Source organism: Daucus carota, chromosome 2, assembly GCF_001625215.2.
Source record: "Daucus carota subsp. sativus chromosome 2, DH1 v3.0, whole genome shotgun sequence".
Taxonomy (NCBI): domain Eukaryota; kingdom Viridiplantae; phylum Streptophyta; class Magnoliopsida; order Apiales; family Apiaceae; genus Daucus; species Daucus carota.
Window position 1 is genome coordinate 12479859 of NC_030382.2, and position 26099 is coordinate 12505957.

The 26099-nt window shown below is 34.9% G+C and overlaps 1 protein-coding gene across 1 annotated transcript; it reads right to left on the reverse strand.

Moving 5' to 3' along the window:
* Positions 1-2627: 2627 nt before the first annotated feature.
* On the reverse strand, positions 2628-3437 carry LOC108206077 (lipid transfer protein EARLI 1). The gene has a single exon (XM_017376257.2). It carries the CDS (start codon positions 3356-3358, stop codon positions 2783-2785), a length of 576 nt encoding a protein of 191 aa, XP_017231746.1. The 5' UTR covers positions 3359-3437; the 3' UTR covers positions 2628-2782.
* Positions 3438-26099: the final 22662 nt, after the last annotated feature.

Here is a 26099-nt window from a genome sequence, read left to right on the forward strand (position 1 = left end):
ATATAATGTATCAAGATGTTATTATCAACCCTATGACCATTGGTACAGCAAAGCCTTGCAATAGTAAGCCCGTGACTAATTCTTATATATTAATTGGTGTCCACTTGTATTCGGGTTTTGTACTAAAGGACTGGGACTTTTTTCTTGCGTTAAAGCTGAAAAATATCTGTGTAATAATATATTATTAGTGATTTATGGTTATTGAAGATGAAATCAGATATTGAAATACTTTTCTGAATAACTTATTTTTAACACGTTTATATCATATTTTAAATGGTTTTTGTTTTAAAAATGTGGTTAAGAGTTTATCCTATGTCGTCTTAGGTCTTGGGTTCAATCCTGACTCATCCCGAAAATTTGTTAGATCAGATACTAATTTGTAAGGTTATAAGCATATTTGTCAAAAAGGTTTACTAGAAAATGAGGCTCCCTTTGGGTGATTCTCACCTTCCAGTTTCATTACTCACCACAAAATATGAAACTTAGAGGGGTGTATTGGATTGGGATTTTAAAGCATTTTTTTGCATTCATGAAATCCGAGGGTATTCGATTGGGATTGTTTGAAATCCATTAAAATCTTGAGGTATTCAATTGGGATTTTAAATTATGCTACAAAATCCGGTGGTATTCAATTGGGATTTTAAATTATGCTTTAAAATCCGATGGTATTCAATTGGGATTCTTTAAAATCCATTAAAATCTGATGGTATTCAAATGCTGATGGATTTTTTTGCATTTCATAAAATGATGGATGTTGTGGTATTCTTCAGTGTATTTTAAGTTTTTTGAAATCCCACCAAAATCAATGGGATTTTGAAGCATTGTGCTTAAATCCTATAAACTCTGCGACATTTTATTAAGAATCCGCACAAAATCAAAATCACACACAATCCATTAAAATCCATAGACTAAAAACAATCCATTAAAATCCCAATCGAATACACCCCCATTAATTTTTTCAGACAAAATGCTAGAGGTGTTTAGTCATTAATGTATGTGGTCACGGCCTCAGAGACATATACTAGAATGGGTTAGTCTCTAGTTGGGTGTGGTTCACGGTGTAGGAGCTATCTTAATTCATCTGTGGTTCATGCTCCTTCCTCTGGAGGAGAGTCTGCAGGTTTGTGGTTATAAATACTTCTTAATACGCGTAAAATATGGTGTGGGGATGACCCTAATGGGCGTGGATTGTTAGATTACGCAGGTTTACCATGCGTGCTGTGGCTACATACTATGCTTACCACAAAGGTGGCATTTCGACAATTTGCTCAATACAAGGGCCTCTGAAACAATTTGCAAATAACCAAATTGTTCTGAAACTGAAACATTGGTTACATAACTAAAAGAAGAACATCTGGTTAGCCTATTGAACACCCTAAACTTCTTCGTCTACACATTAAAATTCATGCTAAGGCTCAGACTCTCAATCCCTTACTACTTAGAGAAGTTGTGTACCACCTGGTAGACTACATTGCGCCATGGACAGTCACTACAAGAAAAGCGGCTATTTTCGATCGTCAGATTCTTTCCCTCCTTTATTTTTCCCTCAAATTTTTTTGGCCCTAAATGGTTGAAATTTTTATATTCGAACAGAAACGGTCGATATTAATAAATTCGACTATTTATGGTCGAAATTAGTTGATTTTTTTTGGGTGGGAACTTTACCCCTTTTTTTTGCGCTCAAAATTTCCAACCAGCAAAAAAACGGTCGAATTTATTTCTATTTTCGACCGGAAATATTTTCGACCGAATTTGGTCAAAATAATTAATTTCAACCGTAATTTTGACCGTTCTTACTTTCAACCGGGGATGGATGGAGGGAGGGAGGGAGGGGAGAGTTGGCCGTGGTACTTGCCCCATTGATGACCTTCATATTCGTAGTACATCTATATTGCTACAACCACTTTCATCAAATAAATTACATACCACTTGCGCAGCCAACAAAATTCAAATATATATAAATCCTAACATAAATATGAAAATATCGTATAATATATTTTAACACTATATTTTGCCCCCACTACTTCAAAATTCTAGCTTCGTCCTGGCCGGATATGTGACAAGTTTAGGCCAGATTTCAAGGGTTAATAATCCTTTCATGATGCCACACCAAAGTAAACAATTGTTCAATACCAGAAAAATGAACAATGATCGATGCATAGCTAAAAATCTCTTACAGGAAGGAAGAGTTGGCTGTCTGACAAAAAAAAGATTAGAGTATGTACAATTGGCAATAGAAAATTGATGACCAAATTTTGAAATGAGCAAATTCATATGTCCAACAATCTTTGTTAAACTTAAATTTTAAATTTATTTTAAGTTTTAATGATGCTTGATCTCTCTTCGCTAGATTCTACTAAGTTTCCTGTAATTTAATTTATCTAACACAGTAACACCTAAATATTTTTGTTAACCAACAATTTTTTATATCAGTGTCCATTTGCACTCCTACTCCAATTGTGAAACTAAATTATCATTTGATCCCATGTTGATAAGAGCTTCGTTTTGAAATTCTGGACACTAAAATGTAAAAATAGATAAAGTTCAGTCATCACTTTGCATTTTACTTTTTTTCCATATCTCAGTAGAGTGAAATAAATGAAACTGAACTTTACTACACCAAAACATAAAAGAAGGCTAGGTACCTTTCTTTAACAAGAATTATTATTACAATTTTAAGCACAAAGTGAAATATAAGCGAATCAGATAGAAAAGAGGACTATAGCAACACAAAAGTAAAACTCAAGGAAATTTTTCGAGAAAAAAAAAAACTTTGGTTTAATTACACGCATTTGAAGCCCTTGGGGACCTTCTTGCCACAGTAGTTAATCAACAAGCTCAAATCAACCGGAACATTGAGGTTAATACCCAAGATATTGGCTTTAATCGCGGTGCAGAGACAAATAGCAGCTTCAAGATCGACAAGGCCTTCGAGGAGACTACAGCATGGCAGCTTAGGTGGAGTTCCAATGACCGTCCCGATCAAGCCACCTAGAACCTTGGCACACACTCCCAACTTGAGTGCATCTCTAGGGCAGCTTGCTGGTGGAGTGATGGGGTGGTGGTGAGGTGGTGGCGGTGGGCAAAGTGGCTTCGGGGGTGTTGGTGTAGGTGTTGGAGTTGGTGGTGGTGGTGGAGGGCTCTTCGGCTTCGGTGTAGGTGGTGGTGGTGGAGGGCTTTTCGGCTTCGGTGTAGGTGGTGGAGGGCAGCTAGGTTTCGGCATTGGGGGTGGGGGGCATTTAGGTTTCGGCATTGGTGGTGGTGGGCATGGAGTGTGATGAGTTGAAGTTACTAAAGTGAGGAAGAGAAGGTTAAGGACTAGGAAGAAAGATGTGGATGCTAATGCCTTTGAAGCCATGCTGCAGAGACTTCTTTGCTATGTTAGGAGAGGAGAGATTCTTGGGTTGTGAGATTAGTGAAATAGGTTATGCAATTTATAGATGAGAAGATTGAGATTTAAATCGTTTATTAAGAAATTATTGTAACCATGTGAAATTGTTAAACTGGCTGTGTAAGTTTGCAACTTGAAGGCTGCCTACACATCAAAAATATATCTAGGGCCGTAAATGAACCAAACTGTTGTTAAAATTTGCCTTGTGTTATGTAATAAATAGAATAATAAGCTTTATATTGATTGCTATATAGGGGCCGTTTGGGCAAGTTTAAAAAATGTGATTCCTAGCATAAAATAAAGAAGTGGATGAGAAGTGAGAAGTAAATAAGTTGATAAAGTATTTGGAGAAGTAAATAAGTTAATAAAGTATTTGGAAAAGAAGCAGAAACTCTGAGAGAGAAACTAGCATCCTCGACTTCTTAAAAGTGCTTCTACTTATTTAGACAAACGGGTCAAAAGAAGCAGAAGCCAAAAGCAGCTTGTGCTTCTTTGAAACAAACATGCCATAATATGATATACTAATAAACATTTCAAATTTTTATAATAGATTTTAATGTATATTAAATATATATAATAATGTCACTGGGAACAAATGAAGGTAGAGCAGGAGACTATATTTGTAGAGTGATATTTAAATTTGTGGACTAGAGTAAAACCAGAGGATAGTTGACCTCATTATGTCCAGATATATATTGTACCGGTAAATCAACTTGTATCTCTACAAGTATAATTAGGTTCCGATTATTGACATTTAATCTAAAATTTTAAAATGTTAGAGTAATGTTTTAAAATGGGTCTTATGTTATATTTCAACATTTTTCCTCATTCGAAATTCTATTTTTGAGTGGATCACGTATGGAGGTCCATCTAATATCACGTTGAAAACTATTCCATCTAAAATTTAAGATGTTAGAGAAAAATCTTAAATAAATCTTATGTTATATTTCAATATTATCTTTTCACACTAATTAATAAAATAACAAAAGTAATAGATGTTTCAATAATGTTTGACTAAGTATAGAAAGTTTATCGTACCAGAAAATATGTCGTAATAATCATATGTTTCTTCTATATAGAGACGGTCAGAACTATGGGCAGTTTAAGTTGGAACCTAGCTAGCAAGCCACCCAACTAGTCACTTGCGTATACATTGCTTCAAGGCGTCCACGAAGACAAAGAAACAAGATACATAGAAGGACATTCTTCCACACGAATCAAGTTCAATGTTTGCATAACAAAAGTTAAATGACAAGTTGATGTACTGCATGATGTGACCTTTTCGAAATACACAGTCACCCAAGAAGATAACTTATATTAATCGAAAATTTGCTACTCCCTCCGTCCCCCTCAATTGTTTACATTGGAGGGGGACACGGAGACCAAGACAATGTATGAAAAATGAGTAAAGTTAGATGAAAAGTGGGTAAAGTGGTGGGACCTACCGATATTTAATAATAGATTTGAGATAGTGGAGGAAAGTAGTGGCTGTAATAGTAGTTTTTATTGTTAAATACGAGATAGTGGGGGAAGATAGTGAGTGTAATGATGAAAAAACTTACTATTTATAGTAACGTAAAGAAATTTGAGGGACATCCCAAAATAGTAATTATAAAGAAATGAGAGGGAAACGGGGAATATATTGAGTTTGAAAATCATGCAGAAGAAAATAATAAAGAAACTATGAATTTTAAAGAAGTCTTAGTCTGTGATCTGATTCCAGAAAATCACATGATCACCGGAACACTGATTGATTGTTGCACAAACTACAAATGCCAACTAATTATACATCAAGCGAAATCACATTTGATGACTCATGGTAAGTGAGGGGACAGAAACAATTATTTGTGATTCTTCAGAAATGCAGAATTCAAGTATTGGATGGATATGTTTAAAGTAACCTAAATATGAGCATGCATGAGTAATTTATTAAAAATTTATATAAAATTTGAGCAAGTTTCTGAAACTTGAAGAAACCATACTCAAAATTATCTAACCCTATAAATAAATAAGAGAAAAGAAAATAATAGAGTTGCAGGTGTTAGTTAAAAATGGTTAGCAAAATTTCACCACGAACATATTGTGTAAATTTTTACTCAACATGTATGACATTATACTTCGAATACTGATTATATATATTGATTGACTGTATTTTAAAAATAGTATGTTACTATTATTTTAGGTTATTATAATTAGATTATATTGTTTTAACATAGTAATAGATGATTTGAAATTTTATTATAGGTCACAGGAGGTTGGCTAAATATAATTCACATCAATTTTATATAAGCGAAGGGTTTTGAAGGGTTGGTCTCTAAACTAGCTAATGCTATATTGTTTCTTTTCTAATTAAGTAGCTAAATTAAGTTTTAGATGTATGTACGTGTTGGAACAACCAAAATCATGTATTATATATAACACTAGATCAGAGGAAGGGATGATCAATGGATATGCCAGGCTCACGAAAAAAACAAAAGAACGCTTCCAAAAGTGTCGTGATCATACGGTTTTCAGAAGCAGCCCAGTACCCAAGTCACTAGGGGACATTTATGCTAATAAAAACACTGCATATACGAAAGGATCACAACAGCCTTAACATGTTTAGTCCTCCCTCCGTCCCACCAGGTTCTTTACAGTTTCTTTTTTTGGATATCCCATCCAATTCTTTACATTCCAAAACTTACCAAAAATAGTCAATGGGTCCCACCACTTCCCAACTTTTCCTCCCTTTTCACACTACTTTTACTCCCTTTTCACACTACTTTTACTCCACTATCTCTCTTTTATTCATTAAAAATTGATGGGTCCCACCACTTCATCCACTTTTCTTCCTCTTTTCCACTACTTTATACATATTTCTTAACCTCCGTGCCCAAACCAAACGTAAAGAATTGGCTGGGACGGAGGGAGTATGTGTTTTTGTGAGTATATATGGTCCTCCCTGGTTAGTCGTGTTTTTTTTTATCAACTCCCTAGTTAGTCATTAAATTGAATTATAGTTTTTGTTTTTACTAATTAAGTGATTGAAATAGTTGTTTTGTATAATGATTGAAATAATTATTTTGTATGAAACTCTTTAATAATAATTATTGAATAATTTGTTTGTAAGAATATGAAGGGAGTGAAGTAACTGAGTTGATTAAAGATTGAATTAGTTATTTTATATGAAAATGTTGGATGATAATCATTTAATTAAGTTTTCATATTTTTATTAGACCATAGTGTATGATTGAAAAAGCTAGTAATTTTTCAAAATTGGTTTTTAAGTCCCAAATGTTACTTTAATCCACTAATCAAATAGTAATATTAGATGAATCACATGGTCAATGATCATACCAGAAAATCTCTAATTTCTTCTCAATTAATCTCCAACTTTCAGACAAATACGTGAATTTATATACAGTTGAGCTCCTATAAAGTGATATTGTTGGGATCGAGAAAATTTATCATTTTAAAGAGACTATCACATAAGAGAGATTTGTATTTTCTTGTTTAAAAATATTGAAATTTTAACTTAATTACTAATGTATTTTGTTCTTTTATATATATATATATGTCTATATTCAACTCCAATAGAAAAAGATATTGTTGAAACATTGCTAAGTTTATCAAATAAAAATGCATATATAAGAGATGGATGAAGAAGATGATGACAATTACCATATACCTAAAATTTTAGTATCAAGAGCTATTTAAATGTTACAATCAATTGAGATTATATTTTAAACTTTCAACTTATTAGACCACGCGAAGTTATAAGAATATTTTAAAACTCAACCAACAGGGTTCTACTACTAGACAGGAGAGCACCCAATTTCATACTCAACCTGTACCCTACCAAGCAGAAAAGCCAGCAGCAACAACAGAAACAAAGTACTGTTTAAAAACAAGGTGCAAGAACACCGGCAATAGATCGAAGATGGTTTTACTTTATAAACAAGTGGTGACAGACTGACAGTCTCTTGGCCAGACGGGGCATTTTTGGCTTCCTCAGTTTGACAAAATTAAGAATTTATTTTGGGAAAAATTTCATATTTATATAATTATTTTTAGTATTACTAACTTCATAAGTGTTTGAGAGAAAAAAAATTACTTATCTTCAGAAAAGATATATATTTATATACATTTTCAAGAGAAAATAATTTTTTCTATAAAATAGAATGAAATACACACTCTTATATGAAACCCAAAACTGTTCATATAAGTGGCGGAATCCATGACTTCAAGCCTTAATTCCGCTTCGGGTTTTATATCAAACGGGCCATTCATTCTGTCTAAAAATCTCATCTAGACCACCCATTTAAAAATCATATCATTTAAACCATTAAATATATCATTCCGTTCGATGACGTCATGGTAATTGACTGAAAATGTTAAGTTTTTAAACTTTGTGTGTCCCGATTCAAAGTTGATGTGTTCATCAACATTGCTTCGGGCATGCCTCAGATATGACGTCTAGAAAAAAATATAAATTAAATAGATTAAGCCAACCTAATTAAACTATTCATTCGGGATAAAATGAATTTGGAAGGTCATAAATTCGACCCCTCAAGTTTGAATTAGGACGGAAAGTTTAACAACTTAACGTTCTCCATCAATTACCATGACGTCGTCAAACGGAATGATATATATACTCAATTTAGTGGTTTAAATGATATGATTTTTTAATTTTTTAATGAGTGGTCTAGGTGAGATTTTGGACAGAAGTAGTGGCCCCTTTGATATAAAACCCCTTCTGCTTCTCCCTAAACTTTAATAATAATTGGATTATTATCAAATACAGCGCAATTTGATGTATTACAATTAGCAACTTATATTAAAACTCTAATTCGTACTTATTTGAGTCGAGAAGGGGGAGAGTTGTGATCGTAAATTTACCGGTTTCAACCTGTTGTCGACAAACATTGATTCTGTTTGTAGTCTATACAGTGTGATGTTTTTAAAACGTAATGTTAAAAAGCAGGTCTCGTGTCAACAGGGACAGGTTACCAAAAGAATATATTCAAGATGTTATTATCAGGCTCGTGTCAATAGGGCCGGTTTCTTATTTCTCAACCCGTATTCGGCACGTGCTTAGTATCGGTTCATCCCGGTTTCGAACCGGCCCGTGTTTAAGCGGTTTCGGGCGGTTAAAAATCCGGTTCGGGGCGTGCCGGTTCAGTCGGTTCGGCCCGTTTGGCCACCTCTATTATCAGCCCTATGACTATTGGGACATCAATCCTTGGAATAGTAAGCCCGTGACTAATTTTATATCATATAATTTAATAACACGAAATTTGACTGCAATTAACATATTATAAGTCATTCTAAATTATAAACTATTAATATATTTTATATTGGACAATGCTAGCTACTAGGGATGAGCAAAACCGAACCAAAAACCGAAACCGAAACCGAAACCATAAAAAACCGAACAAAACCGCACCATTAAAAATCAAACCGATTAAAAACCGAACCGAATAAAAACCGAACCAATAATATGGTTGCGGTTCGGTTTTGAAATTCTTAAAACCGAATACAAACCGAACCGAACCGAATAAAATTATATAAATTTTTAAAATTACTTATATATATACACATATACATATAAGAATAAGAATATCTTAATTCGAAATTGTAGATTTCCTTATAATTTTAATATGTCCATGTTTAAAATGTGAAACCAACCCACTATAGACTGTTTTCCCAAAAATGATCTCAAATACGTGATGTGTCAATTTGGGATGATTATATTGGTGGAGTTGATGTAACTGCAGGAGGTTTATGTCCATTTAATGGCTCGATATCCAATCAAAATTGACACCTGAAATTTGAAAATTTTTGAGAAATTTTTTTGAGATACTTGTTATTTTCCTTTTATGTTTATCAAACAGTGATGCAGCCTGTGAGTTTGATTACTCACCACAAAATTTAAGAGATATAATTTTTTCTTTAGCTCAGACAAAATGCTAGAGGTGGTTAGTCATTAATGTATGTGGTCACGGCCTCAAAAATATATACTAGAATGGGTTAAGCTTTTGGTGGGTGTGGTTCAAGGTGTAGGAGCTATCTTGATTGATATGTGGTTCATGGCTCGCCCTAGGGCTGTAATTCGAGTCAAGCCGGGCGAGTTTCGAGCCGAGCCTAATTCGAGCCAAGTTTAATCGAGTCGAGCCGAGCCGGCTCGGTTAACTAATCGAGCCTAAATCTTTGCCCGAACTCGACTCGGTTAATTTCACGAGTCGAGTCGAGCCGGCTCGTTTAGCTAAACGAGCCGGTTTTAACGAGTCGAGCGAGCCAGCTCGTATAATTTTACACTTAATCGAGCCCAAACCTCTACTCGAACTCGGCTCGTTTAATTTCACGAGTCGAGTCAAGCCAGCTCGTTTAATTAAACGAGCCCAAACTTTTGCCCGAACTCGGCTCGTTTAACGAGTCGAGTCGAGCCGAGCCCACTTAAACGAGTTCGAGCCGGGCGAGCTCGCGAGCCGCCCGACTCGAATTACAGCTCTAGCTCGCCCTCTAGAAAAGAGTATGCAAATTCGTGGTTATTATAATTTCACAAGCCACCACATGTGAATAGTACAAATCCGTATACAAAAAGGTTTTATCAAATTGAAGATATAGTTAAAATTATAACCTAGAACTAATCTTAGTGTTATGTTTTAACTATCAATCACTCGAATATCAATTCATTACATAACATTTTTTGATTAGATAACATATAATTCTTTTATTTAATTATGAAAGTGCTTTATTTCGACTGAACATGATATCTTTCATAGATTAGATTATTTTAGAAAATTTATTTTTTTTGTTAATATAATATACGTAGTTTTAATTATAATAGAATAGTAATGATTAAGAGTGGGGAATTCTTTTATATACATTTTTGAGAGCCACCCAACCTTCTCTTCGTTTTTATTAGAAAAATTCGCAGGGTTTTATTCTCATAAATCAGTTGTCTTGTAAAATTCGTAGTAAATTCAATTTTTATCGGATTTCGACGATTCTTGATGTTTCGGAAAACTCTTTCAATCTCCTACAACTTTCGTTCACAATGTTTTCTCAGATTATGTTCGAACTGTTCTCAAAATCACAAAACTTATCCAGATCCTGTTTATTCTTTGAATCTGAATCAGCGAATGTTTTATTTAATTCCCAATTCGTTATAAGTCGGTTTTTGATGAGCCTTACCTTTTCGGAAAGGTCTTTTCGTCCTCTACAACTTTCTTGTTTTGAGTTTTTCAAGAAAACATCGTTTAGAGGGTCAAAACAATAGATTATTGGTCTGGGCAGATTGGAATCATGGAGATACACTACACCATAAGTGCTCATAGGCAATGCTCTATGCCGTTGCAATAGACCTCATTTGTTGTTGCATAAGACCTGAAGTTGGATAATGCAACACCTAGTAAGTATTGCATCTGCGGCCATTGCCTTAGACCTTTTATGCAATGCATAGGTAATATAATGCAACAGCCAGAAGTATTGCATTATCTACCTTTTGCAACAACGAATTGCTTATATGCAACACATAGTGTGTTGCCTTAGAGAGTAAACTGGCAAGGCTGATGGGGCACTAATTCAGGCCACGTCAGCATGTCCTCACATGCCATGTCTGAATGCCACGTAGTTAGTGAGTCTTATGCCACGTAAGTGTGTGGGGCCCAACTGCCACGTCAGTTTCTGGGACCCACTTGCCACGTCAGCATGTAGGTGCCCACTTGCCACGTCAGCATCTGGGTCCCACATGCCACGTAAGCTGTGGGCCCAAGAGCTTTGGACTCTGCCACGTCACAGGGGGCCCCCACCAATATAATGCAACAGTAGTTAAATTCAAATGCAACACTAATTTTATACATTGGAAACACCATTAAAAACCATATGCAATACAAATTAACATCTAATGCAACACTGCTTTATATAAATTTTGATAGGATCAGTTTGTAAAACAATACATCCATACCAAAAAACAAGAATACCAACAATCCAACAGCACTAAATAGTTAATCCAAAAATTAAACATTCCCATCCAACACCATATCACCAACAGACCAATCCACCAAAATACACCAAAGTTTAACACCAATCTACCTCCATATCACCAACAGACAAATCCACCAAAACATACCAAAGTAATTTAACACCAATCTACCGACATAACTACTAAAACCACAAAGTTTAACCAAGGACCATAGTCTACAGTACTTCCCATAATTGCAAAACAAAATAAAAGTAACTAGACATCGGTAGGCAGCTCAAGCTAGTCAGTAGTTCCACCAGTCAATGGAGTGTCAGTGTCATCTTGTTCACTTGATATGGTGGGACAAAAATCTCCAAGGTCAAGCTTGAGATCTGGATTAGCATTTCCTAGCCTTTTTAGCATCATTGTCATGTTCTCCTGCACTTTGATGTTTAATCTTGCTTCCAATTCTCTTTCAAGATCATGCTTTATCTTCGCTGTCAACTCGTTGACATAATTATTATCTGAAGGAACGGCTGATGAAGAGCTTTGACCTGGCCTTCCCCTTAGCCAGTTTCTACCATGATCCTTGTAGCTGGTAACCATAGCATCTGCATCCTCTTGTTTTCCAGAATTTACCAGCTTCTTAATCTTATTCTAAAAGAAATAGCTTAATTAAAATTGGAAATGTACATGGATATTGTTCAGTAATTCATTATCAAATACAACTTACAATCTTTTTTTGTAGCACTTTGGTGTTCGTCTTGTACTCCCGCCCTGGCTTTCTCTTACGTGTTTCAAAAAACACATCTGCATCTGATGACGGGGCATGGTCTGGTCTTTCCTTAATCTGTCAAGTATGGGGATACATATCAAACATTAGTAGCCCAAATTACAAATCATTACCAGGAAATAAAAAATGATTAAATGGGGCTAGAAAATATTACCATGGTTGTTATAAATATATGCTGCTACGAAAAATTACATGTGTTGTTTTAGAAATTGGCTTATAATTAAAGGATGAAAACAAAGTTATTTTTTCATTATAGGACACACGAGTCACATCATTTTCTGCTGGAATTTATGGACAATAATGAAGATCAATATACAAATAAATAAAGGGGGCTTAATTATAACCTCCAATCGACACTTTTGCTAAACTAAAGAAATAGGAAAATGATAAGTTAAGTTCAGTGGACAATTAAATGTAGTAACACATACCATCTTGTTCCTAACCTGCGCCAAAGTTTTGGGACCCATGGTGTGCGTATCCACAAATGAACTACGACGTGCAGAATTCTTAAACGCCATATCCTGTTCGACAAATGAACAAAAATAACTGGGACTTATTATTTGCTCACTCTCTGAAAACAAAATAGTTATGCCTATATATAAATAGACTACAGAGATTAATCGAGGCATAATAATTAAATGAAATTACATACGAACTAGTTTTGTATCAGGACATTATTTAAAAAAACATTTCTTAGATACGGATACCTGGACTTCTTCATCTCCCCAGTACTTCAAGAGCATTTTAAAGTCCTCTAGTGGAATGTCGTCGGGCCTTTTTTCAATCCTTTCTTCATCAGTTATGAAGGCATTATAATGCTTAGCCTTCACCCGACTTTTGTACACCCTCCACGCATCATTAAGTGTATTGTACACCCATCTTTTACCCTCCAGAAATGATTTTATCCCGTTGACATACTCCACACTGTATCTACGAAGCCCTATCCAAACAGTTTGGTCATCATCCATTGTTTAATAACAGGCAAGTAATACACTAACAAATTCCTGTAATGTTTAAGCACATTAATATAGTGTAATAGATGTTATCTCCGCACATACATAACAAGACCATCAAGATCCTAAAATAGAGCATATTACGAAAAAAACAAAATATCAAAATCAGATGAATAAACTACCTAAAATTAGCTAACACAAACATATATAGCATCAGATGATTTTACAAAATCACATAACAAGATATGCACACACAAGTATATATCAAATAATAAAATTGAAGAACTCGAATAACAAAATATGCACACAAATAGATATCAAAAAGGCACACACAAATAAATATACAAGAAACTTATAGTCCATTGAAATTTCAAAGTGAGTTAGTTATTTACCTGAATCGCAAAGATATTCTTCACACACAAAATCCCCGTAAACAGAGTAGCAAACGTCCTGTTCATAGAAATTAAAATATTTAAACAAGTATGCTATAATGAGAACTGTTGTAAAGAAAAAAGTTGAGACAAGGAGATCATGTTTCACATATTATGGTGGCTAACATTAATTTTTGACTAAAAGCATTCACAATTTAAATGTTAACATATAACATTTACTTAATGCTCTAAACCTCTCAGTTCAGGCAACCAGGAGCAATCACGACAACCCATTTTGAGAAATCCCAGAATTTACATATTGTATTATAAATATAACAACATACAAGCATACGACATACTAATAAATAAAACCTTCAGTTCTTTAGACACAAGTGAATCCAGAATTGAGACTTTCAAATCACAAGCATATATTGAGCCATCTAACTTAAACAAACATACTAAAACATACTAAAAACAGAGACATATAAAAAATAAAAACATAGGCATACAAAAATCCCCAAATTACAACCATATACAAAGCCCTAATTAAAGTTTAATTACAACAAATCCAGACCACAAAATACAAAACCCCACTAACAAATCAAACATAAAACACCTAATTAACCATAAATATACAAAAACCAAACCAACTAAACCTAAATTTACAAACCCTAATTACAAATCAGCAGCATGCATAGTCACAAAAAATAAAAATGAAATGAGATAGAGATAGAGAGTGCAACCTGAGATTAACCCCCAACTAACCCTCAACTAGAGATTCCTGCACAATCAGAAAAAAAGAAATAAGAACAAAAATAAAAATGAAATCGAGATGTGAGAGATGTATGAAATGGAGGTGTCGAGAGATGAAATCCAGAGAGGTGCCTCCAAAGTTCAGCGAAATCCAGAGAGATGAAAGCGAGTTGAGAGAGGAGAGAGTGTCGAGATGTTGTCCAAATGTCGAGAGAGCGAAATGAGATAGAGTACTGAAATGAGATTGATGAAAAAAGGGGGGAAATAATGCCGCCTTGTCTGAAATTTAGGAAACTCTGTCAACACGAATAATTCCTATATACGTATATATGAATTTTAACTTTTTTTTAATTATTAATTTTAGTAAATATATATATATATATATATATATATGTATGTATATTTAATATGATTTAATTTATTTTTTTAAAATGAATATGTGCTTTTGTATTTAAATTAAAGTGAATAATTTTATTTTATATGATATATACGTATATGTTATATGATTTAATTACAATTTAATTAGACTAGCTTCTTTGACTGCTTTGACTATTATAAACTCACACCGTCTAAATATGAAATTTTTTTTAAAAAAATTCATATTACTAAAATTGATAGATGTTAACATCCGTACGGTTGGATCATCGAAAATGAATTTTAAAAAAATACTCCCTCCGTCTCAATTTATAGGTCCATTTTGGAATAAACACACATATTAAGAAAAAAGTTGGTTTGATGGAATCTTATCTCATGTATCATTAATTAGTGCATTGATAAGTGAGAATATTGTTGAGTTTCAAAAAAATCACAATAAATATAGGGATTTAGTGCATTGAGAAATGAGAATAATGTTGAGTTTCAAAAAATTCACAATTAATATGTAGATAAATTTGTATTGAAAGAAGAGAGGGACAAGTATTTTGGGACAAATTTTTTTTCCAAACTAGACCTATAAATTGAGACGGAGGGAGTAGAATTCGTATCGGGACAACACTGGTTAATTGGACTACCTGCTTTGACCGCTTTGACTATTATAAACCCACACCGTCTAAATATGAAAATACACAGAAAAAAATTACATATTATTAACTTTGATAGATATTAACATCCGTGCGGTTGGATCGTTGAAAATGAATTTTTAGAAAATAGAATTCGTATTCGGGACAACACTGGTTAATTGGACTATCTGCGTTGACCGCTTTGACTATTATAAACTCACACCGTCTAAATATAAAAAATTTTGAAAAAAAATTCATATTACTAAATTTGATAGATATTAACATCCGTACGGTTGGATCGTTGAAAATGAATTTTTAGAAAATAGAATTCGTATTCGGGACAACACTGGTTAATTGGACTATCTGCGTTGACCGCTTTGACTATTATAAACTCACACCGTCTAAAAATGAAATTTTTTGGAAAAAATTACATATTATTAAATTTGATAGATATTAACATCCGTACGGTTGGATCGTCGAAAATGAATTTTTAAAAAATAGAATTCGTTTTAGAGACAACACTAGTCCATTGGACTACCTTTTTTGACCGGTTTGACTATTATAGACTCACACCGTCTAAATATGAAAATTTTTGAAAAAAATTACATATTAGTAAATTTGATATATATTAACATCCGTACGGTTAGATAGTCGAAAATGAATTTAAAAAAAATAGAATTCGTGTTCGGGACAACACAAGTTATTTAAACTACCTACTTTGACCACATTTCACAATTATATTTTAGTTATACAACATACAACATTAATGTAAGTTCGGTGGAGTGGTGTGTTACATGTTTTGTTATGTAAGAGGTCATGGGTTCAATTCCCTTGGCCTTCAAAAATTTTCAAAGATTTTTTCATCAAAATGTATCCAGTAGGACCCACTGCCATGTCAGCAAAATGGGCCCAGATAGGGCCCCACTGCCACGTCAGCTTCTAGGGCCCACGCCACGTCACCAGAGAGGGTCCAGCAGTGGGGCCCACTGCCACGTTAGCACGTGGGGCCCACTGCTACGTCACCACGATGGGTCCATCACTGGGGCCCACTGCCACGTCAGCACGTGGGGGCCCACTGCCACGTCAGCAGAGTGGGTCCTGCAGTGGGGCCCAGTGCCCACTGCCACGTCAGCACGTGGGACCCACTGCCACGTCACCAAAGTGGGTCCATCAGTGGGGCCCACTGCCACGTCACCAGAGTGGGTCCAGCAGTGGGGCCCAATGCCACGTCAGCACGTGGGACCCACTGCCACGTCAGCAAAATGGGTCCATCAGTAGGGACCACTGCCACGTCAGCACGTGGGGCCCATTGCCATGTCACCAGTCCTGCAGTGGGGCCCACTGCCACGTCAGCACGTGGGGGACCATTGCCACGTCACCAAAGTGGGTCCAGCAGTGGGGCCCACTGCCACGTCAGCACGTGGGGCCCACTGCCACGTCAGGCTCTGGGGGCCCACTGCCACGTCAGAACAGTGGGTCGAGGAATGTCTACTGCTATAATGCAACACTACAAACTCCTATAATGCAACGCCATTTGAGTTCTGTTTCAGAAGATAGAAAACCAAGGGTCTATCGCAATACTTTCCATGCAACACTAGGAATAAACGTTGCATATGAGCACTTATGGTGTAGTGATATTTGGAGTTTAAGATAAAGTCGGGGTTCGGGAGTTTAGATGGTCCGTTGTGAAGTTCGCTAGTCTCTGAGTTTGATGTTTTTGAGGTACGGATTTCGTTCTCTTTTATTCAACACTACTTCTATTAGTGTTAGGTGTATTTGTTACTTTTTTTTATCCTTTGTGTCCGGTGTTTTTGTACGGATTCACTTCCTTTTATTCAGCACTACTCTTTTCGATATTAAATGATTTTGATTTGTCCTCTTTTGATCCGTTCGATTTGCTGAGTTATTCTGTGCTCTTCATTTGACTATTTTGATTTTCGAAAAATATTTTAAAAATCTGTTCTGAAAGATTGAAATATTTGTTATGCGATTTTCAAAGATTATACAAATTATGATTTGTTCGGCTTATTTGAAATATCTGTACCGTATGATTTTTAAATTGTTAAAACTATTTTATTTATGTGAACCCTTAGAGATATAGGGTATACCGAGTTACCCAGCTGTAGGGGTACTACAGCCATGTCTTTGCGGCACCATTGACATGACACTTCCGTGACAGTGTGATTGGTCACGGCGTATCCTTCTGTTAGCTCTTGGGAGGAGCTTTGGTCATTTTGATTATTTGTTCAGGATACGTGGGTGCACCCAGTTCAGTTTGATTTGATTTGTGATTTGGCGGTGACGTTGTATATGCCGTACACGTTAACCGGTTTGTTGCACACATTAGGTACCCTATGATGTGTGTATCTGTATATGTTCTGATTTGATCTCGGTATGAAATATCCTAACCCCTTGTTGCTTCTGCCTATTATTTTAAGGGTTAATTATCTAGTTGGTCACTGAAGTGGGCTTAATGTATCAAATTGGTCACTGAACTCAAAACGGTATCAAGATGGTCACTGAAGTGGTCATAAATATCAAACAGGTATCTTGAAATATAAATTCAAACAGTAAAAATATTATTTATAAAGTTTTACACATTATTTTTGAATTTTACCAAAACCAAGTAAAAAGTTATGACTTCTAATATTTATGATAATATATTTAGATTTTATCAAGTTTATTTATTATTTAATTTTAATTAAAACAAAGAAAATTACTATATAATAAAATATAAATAATAAATAAACTCGATAAAATATAAATATATTATTTTAAATACTAGAAATCATAACCTTTTAGTTGGTTGTGATAACATTTAAAAATAATGTGTAAAACTTTATTAATAATATTTTTACTGCTTGAACTTATATTTCAAGATACTTGTTTGATATTTATGGCCACTTCAGTTACCATCTTGATACCGTTTTGAGTTCAGTGACCAATTTGATACATTAAGTCCACTTCAGTGACCAACTTGATAATTAACCCATTATTTTAATATAACTGATTTATATTACTGTCAAAATATTTTAAATGTTTCTTGTTTGTAAATGCTTCCAATCCGTACTGGGCATTTGGCTCATGCCGTATTCTTCTTCTGGCAGGTACTTAGGGGGATCCGGGGCTGTGTGATGGAGAGCTACCCTCAGTTACAGTGATTAAGATTTATGGACCTTTAGTATTATTAAGATTTTATTGTTTAGTGATTTTATCTACTCATGTTTATTGGATATTAGTGCTCTGTTTGCAGTTTTTGGATTTGTAGGTAACCTCTCGTCTTAATTTAAGATGGGGGTGTTACAGTTAACAATAAATATCTTTCCTTTTTTAAAGTGATTATAATTTTAGTTAGATAAAACTTATTATTTATTAACATATTTTCAATATATTTACGAATACATTTTATGATAATTTCAAGTATTTAAGTATAATTTGATTATAAATGAGACTCGAACATATAATAAAGATGTAAATAACTCTCAAACCCTCTCTTCCTTTTGTAGCCACGGTCGGAGATCCCGTCGATATTCACCGATGAAAAACTCCGAATCAGTTAATTTCTCTTTATTTGTTCTTGTTTTCAATAATACGTACTCCGCAACGGATCTGTACATGGATATTAGATCTGCTTGATTTTCAAGATTTTGATTTGGTGATGAATCAATTGGGATGAGTCAAAGACGAGTTGGCCACTGCGATTCAGTTTTAGCGATATCCAATATCTACATAATTTATATTCGGTAAGGTAAGTATCGTGTGAATTGACCCCACGACAATGGTATGAGTTCAAAATATTTGTTCTTATAGTTTTTAAATGTATTTGTATTGTGTCCTTTGTTATTGGTTATATATTTCGTAATTGAATTTTGTATTTCGTTTATTACTAGTTTTATAAGACTTTATATCGTTAATTGTGTTTTGGACATGTTGTAGCTTTAGTTTGAATTATTGTGTTCCTTTTGACGGAGTGCCCATGATTGATAGCTTCTTGATCGTATATTGCGATTTTGGTTGTCGTTATGTTAACGATTGTGTCATTTTAGATGACTTTGTTTTGGTGCCTGGCATAATCTTTCATGCTTGTTTTTTCTTTCTTCCTCCTTTTTTCCTCTCCTCATTATTTTCTTCATTTCTGCGGATTTTGTCCTTCATCTGGCTTTTCTTCTCAGTCATTAAAGTTTTATTGGCTAAATTTCTGGGGCCATCTCTGCAAGAGCTTTGGTTAGTCGATAGCTGACTTTTTTGAATGAAAGTTCTCCTTTCTTCTTAGTTCCGCGGATTTTGTTTTTCTTTCGAGTGTTTTATTTCAGGCATCATAAATTTTTATCTAATTTCTTGTGGGGTTTTTTGACATGCCCTTTGGTTAGATGAAAGTTTTATGTATGAAAAAAGTTCTTCCGAAATTTTCGGTATTGTATTTCGGTACAATTCACTGACGTGAAAGTCTTATGACAAAAAAATAAAAAACAAATAAAGATGAATAACTGAACATCACAATTATATTAATCACTCCAACAACAACATACATTTTCATGACCTCCCGTGCAAAATCCTCTGTTGAAACCTTTTCCAACACAGTCGTCATTACAACGCATAGGATCATAAAATTGACACTGTCTAAAGCAATACGGTTTTCCCATGTCATCCAAACCTGAAAAATGAAAAATAGTATAGTGACAGTTTATTACTACTAATAATAATTCCAATGGGGTAAATAATTGATATATAAAAATAGAAAATATTACCTGTGTTACTAGCAAAAGTTGTCATTGCCGTAAATAAAATGATAATGAAAATAAATAATTTCGCCAAACCCATGTCGTTTATGGTCTACTTTCATATATTTTGATGAATCCTTTGAACACATTATATGATTGTTATATAGGCATTTCAGGAGAAAATTATAATGATGTTTGAATATCTTTGGATATTTTAGTAATATGATATGATACCAACATTAATTGTTTATAGATATTTTAGTAAAGTATCTGCACAAAATCCACATTTAAAGTGGTTGTTATTATTATATTGTAGAGGAGATAAGCACAAAAATTTAATGTATTACTGATAGGTTTCAAAAAACTTATAATATAATAATGAATTTGGCTCAATCTATCATGTTAGTTCATAATTGGATACACCCCAATTTTATGGGAAAAATCATGAAGAATCGAGATTGAATACACTACTTGTATTTTATTGGAGCATCTCCAACGGTGTTGGCTATAATCGTTGGCTAAATTGCACCTGTAAGACGTTATGTAAAATTTGTTGAACCTGTAAGACATTTCTCTTCAATGGTATTGGCTATATTGGTTGGCTATAATTTAAAAATAGCATGTTATTAATATTTTAGATTGTTAAAATAGAATATATCTTCAATATGGTAATAAATGATGTGCAATCTTTCTACAGATTTCTTACAGACCTGTAGAGGTTCGACAAATTTAGCGATCCATAAGAGGTTGGCTAAATTTATAGACAACATGTCACTGTGGTTGGAGTGTGAATTTTTGAAGTGGTTGGCTAAATTTTTTAGTTTTGGCATGACAACTCACCTTTTAGCTAAGGGGTCTTCATGGTTGGAGATGCTCTTAGTTGGGAAATTATATAATATTTTAAAATCTATTAGCATTTAATGAATATTCTATTAACACTTTAAAATTTTAAAGTATCCAATTATGATATCAAATTATCTTTTAAAATTTCTTAGTATTTAATTAGGATTTTACAAAATCCTCTAAAATATAATGATATATATTTCTATGAGTTTTATGATATAATTAATAAAAAAATGAATGTCTCTTATGTAAAATAAACATTTGATTAAATCTATGAGACTCAACAAGACTCCACATGGAATATATGTTAATTAACATAAAATTGAAATCAACAATATTTTTTAAAATCTTATGCCTTTTTATTACTTAACCCGTTGATGATTCTGAGAACTAGTTAACCGCGGTGGGAGGACTTATATCATACTCGCCTTTAATGAGTCTTCGCCTCGAGATATGTCCTGAACGCGTTACTTGATTATCTGACGTCTCGGTTCTTTAATGGAATCCTCGCCTGAATATGGAGCTCGCCAGAGTACTAGTACCGGATACCAGCCAACTAACCAGCTTGTGCAAAAAAAAAAGTAAAGATGGTCCTTGCCCAACAGGTCCTGTTCGTTCTTTAAGTTTTTCCGAAAAATATCGTTTAGATGGTCAAAAAATTTAAATAAAGATATGATTTTAATTAAATATAATTAAATTTCCCAAAATGCCCCTGCAAAAGTTAACGGTAACGGCAGAATTTAACGGAAAGAGTGCAAAGTGTCTACGGGTTAAAAGTCTGGGGATGCAAAGTGTATTTTCCAAAACTATTAGGTGCAATGTGCAATAAGCCGAAACCAAAGGGGTGCCAATTGCAATTAACTCTAATGTAAAACTAGCAACTTACTGAAGTTTGGTTCATGTTGCAACTTTTAGGAGCATGTTGAAAGATATTATGAATTATCTGCAAAAACTAAGATATGATGGTAAACATTTTGAATTTTATAGCTGTTTGTCATCTCTACAGGACAAATGGACCGAGTTGTTAACACTCAAGTCTTTTCACGACTTTAAGTCTTCTCCGAGCCTCCCACTACTCTGTTCAAACTGACTACTCTGTACAAGTTGACTCCTCGAGCTTTTGCAACTAATCTCACTTTATTGAAGGTATTGCTTGAGTCTTTACAATTTGAGGGTTCTAGGTTGTGTTTGGTTGAGTGTGTGTGTTTTGAATTTAATTTTAAACTTGGAGAAATTTATTAGGCATGTAACACGTACCAGTGATATTTTTGTGTTGGTTGTGCGGGGTTACAGGATTACAGGGGTCTCGTTGGATCCTAGATGGCAGAAGGGTAACTGATGAAGAAGAAAATTTTATTTTTTCGTGGCATCTCTGGATTATAATGATTTTACTTATGTAATTAGTGATTTTTATTAGACAGAATCAGCGATTTATTTTGTATTTTATGGAAGTTGATATTATGATTTGTTACTATTAATGAGAGTAGTATAAATTTTGGATTTTGTCTACTTTTATTGTATTTATGAAAATATTAAGAATATTACAAATAAAAATAAAATTTAGAAAATTAAAAATTAAAAAATTTCACTAATGAGTCTTTGCAAGCTCTTTTTAAAATAACTCCAATAGCACTTTTAAAAATGCTATCCAAGTAATATTTTATTATACATATCCAACTTATATAGCGTTTATTGAAGTGTTATGTAAGTGTTGTGCTCTTTGGAAACACTTACTTTTATAGCACTTGTGGAAATGCTATTGAAGTATGTTACTAACATAGTGCTTATATAAGCGTTATGTAAGTAGATTTTACTCGCATAGCGCTGGCTTCGATAGCGTTTAAAAACGCTATGTACGTCAAAAAATGAGCGCTATGTAAGTTAAAATCTGTAGTAGTGTATGTCAGTTCAGATGTTTAGGAGGGAGTGGAGCGCGGTCCTATGGAGTGTATGTCTGGTAACCGGTCCCTAAGGAATTGGGTTCTTTTGGATGCGCAGAAGGAGATCTTGCATATGGTTGGCTTTGGCGTGTTTGCCAACCCTGCCATTGTTCTTCAGAATGATACCAGGCTAGTCAGTGCACTAGTCGAGAGGTGGCGGCCCGAGACCAATACCTTCTTCATGAGGCAGGGGGAGATGATGGTTACTCTAGAGGATGTTGGGTACATACTAGGATTACCTGTTGTGGTTCGGCCAGTAGTCGGAGATGGTATTGACGGTAAGTAGCCATATTTCGAGAGGAACTGGTTTGAGGAGTTGACTCCTGAGCAGGTGAAGCAGGCCTACACTAGAGGAGGGGTGAGGCTGACTTGGTTGTTTGAGACGTATGGGAGAGCTGATCCAGGTCCGAATCCGAGGCGTATAGCTGTTCAAACACATGCCTATTTGTTCTTCGTGGTAGGCTCTATCGTTTTTCCTACTACTAGTAGGAATGTTGTCCATCCGCGCTATATCAGGCATCTTCGCACACTGAGCCATATGCGTACATGGTCGTGGGGATCAGTAGTCCTTTCATATCTGTACAGGGGTCTAACTACGGCTGCATAGAAGGGGTCAAAGAAGATCTCCTGCTGCATCTGATTGTTGATGTTGTGGAGTTATGAGAGGTTTAATATTGGGAGACCGATCCCAGATCCTAGCAGGGACAGTTACCTGGTAGCTGAGTTCTGGGCCAGGCCTGAGGAGATTGAGTACGTGCAGGAGCCGGTAGAGGAGCAGGTTGTTGAGCACCCGGGTAAGGGGAAAAAAGGGAAGACGGGGAAGGAGAAAGGGACGGGGAAGGGTAAAGGGAAGGAGGAGTTGAAGGGTAAGGGTAAGACGGGGAAGGGTAAGGAGGAGGAGGAAGGAAAGGGGAAGGGAAATGAGGATGATATTTTGGATGAGATTGTAGAGGAGGTGGATATCGAAGAGGGTTGGATTGTGAGCGGCAAGAGGAAACGGGGTAGGCAGGATAGTTCAGCGGCTCCTCATCATAGCTTGCCACATTACAGAGGCGAGTTTGATGGAGTTGCTGGCGATATAGTTAGTTGGACGCCCTATGCTCATTTTCACGAGATAGAGGAGGATTCAGATGGGGATCATGACATTTCTGCTGAGGATTGGGAGGCACATTTTGCTGGCCTTGCTAGGGTACCATTGCTCTGTTATTACATTGTGGAGTACCAGCATCCCGATCAAGTGCTGAGACAGGTTGGACTGCCACAGGGCATCCCACCACCCCCAGTTTTGATGACGGAGTACAGGCAGCCTAAGCTTCCTTGGAATCCTCAGGATTGGCGTGCAATATGGTTTGTGGAGATTGGTGAGTGGTCCCGTTTTGTGGAGCAGCCTGAGGCTGTAGTGGCTCTCCATTCTCACTCAGTGGATAACACGGGATACATGCATTGGTACACGAACATTTCTCGATTGCGAGTCGGGAAGCCAGAGCCAGTGCTGCAACTTAAGTACTCTACTAGGGAGTTGTTTGACAACTTCCAGGCCTTTCAGCTTGTAAGTTTATCTCCTATTTCATTTGTATTCAAGTTTGTACGTTTATCTCCCAACACTTCATGCTTTGTCACCTTTTTGATTGCATTTCATAAAACTGTATTGTTAGGTCCTGAAACGATTTTAGAAAGGGGGTTGAATACAATCGTCACTAAAAATCGCGGCGGAATAATCTGATTTGAGTTTAACTTGTTAATCGGTTTTAAATTAATTAATATAACAAATTTTAAGTCGTTATATAATTAATATGGTTTAGTTTTAATGTCCACTAAAGTTCGTAGAATAAATTCGACAGGATGTATTCTAACTTAGTGATTAAAACAACCGAGTGATCAAAGCACAGAAAACTGTGGATATAACAATAGCAAGTTACAAACAACTTGAAAGCTTTTACAATGCAATGAACACATACAAATGAAGAAATGAAGCCATATTTATAGGCAACCACTCAGAAATAGGTATGACATTGATAGGAATGATTTTCTAGCTTAGGTATGACATTACAATGAAAGGTATGACATTACAAGGCAAAGCCATGCTAAAAAGAGAGAAGGAATGACATTATTTGAGAATGTCATTCTGCCACACATGGTATGACATTCTACACCTTGGCCTTCAAGCATCAGTTGGCATGGCTTTCCATGGTTAAGTCATATGGCATCAAACGGTATGACTTAATAAGTCATAAAGCTCCAAACGGTATGACATTAAGAGAATGTCATAATGGTAGACACGGTATGACATTTAAAGGCATACCAGAGAAAGCCTTCATTGGAGAAACGGTATGACATTCCATAATGTCATGCATCATCACACGGTATGACATTTTATGTCATGCTGAGAAAGTCTGTTTCAATGACACGGTATGACAGTCTTTGGGAATGTCATGCCGAGTCAGATAACCAATAAAACAATTGATTTTAATTGAATAAATATTCAATAATTACTCACTTAATTATATTAATTATATAAATTCCTAAATTAAATTAATTCAAAGGTGAATCAATTTAATAAATAAATTATACAACTAATTTAATTATTTTGATAAGTGAAATAATTAAAGAAATACTTATAAAATTATTTTCCTTTAGTAGTAGGGACTTCTGACTTTGTTAAACGTTGTAGATCTTTGTCTTGATTGAACGGCCACTAATAGTTGATGCAGAACACTTAATCTGAGTAGCTGACACACAAATGTACTGTTTGGTTCATCTGTATCTAGCTGAATCAAATATTCTTTATCAAATAAACATTTGAGACGTGGCTTGTTCGTCGAGTCTTTGTCTTCGTAGTTCTTCTTCATAAGTAGAAATAGTATGGAATCTTCTGAATGAATAAAGTATTAAAACTTTATACCTTCTGGACTTCTGGACGTGCTACAAAAGATTATTTGTACACTGAGGCTTGAACATATTAATGAACTTCTTTCAGTGGTGTGCAGCAGCATCCTGAAATTCTTCAGACATATAATTTCAATAAATCACTTGACTTTCTTCGTACGTATTCCTTCAACAGTACTTGCTATTTACCTTTGTTAGGTCCTGAAACGATTGTAGAAGGGGGGGGTTGAATACAATCGTCACTAAAAATCGCGGCGGAATAATCTGATTTGAATTGAACTTGTTAATCAGATTTTAATTAATTAATATAACAATGTTTTAAGTCGTTATATAATTAATAAGGTTCGTTTTAATGTCCACTAAAGTTCGTAGAATAAATTCGACAGGATGTATTCTAGTTTAGTGATTAAAACAACCGAGTGATCAAAGCACAGAAAACTGTGGATATAACAATTGCAAGTTACAAACAACTTGAAAGCTTTTACAATGCTTGAACAACTTTGAA

Excerpts from the sequence above, each read along its gene's own strand:
- LOC108206077 (XM_017376257.2), bottom strand. The coding sequence starts at position 3,358 with ATGGCTTCAAAGGCATTAGCATCCACATCTTTCTTCCTAGTCCTTAAC.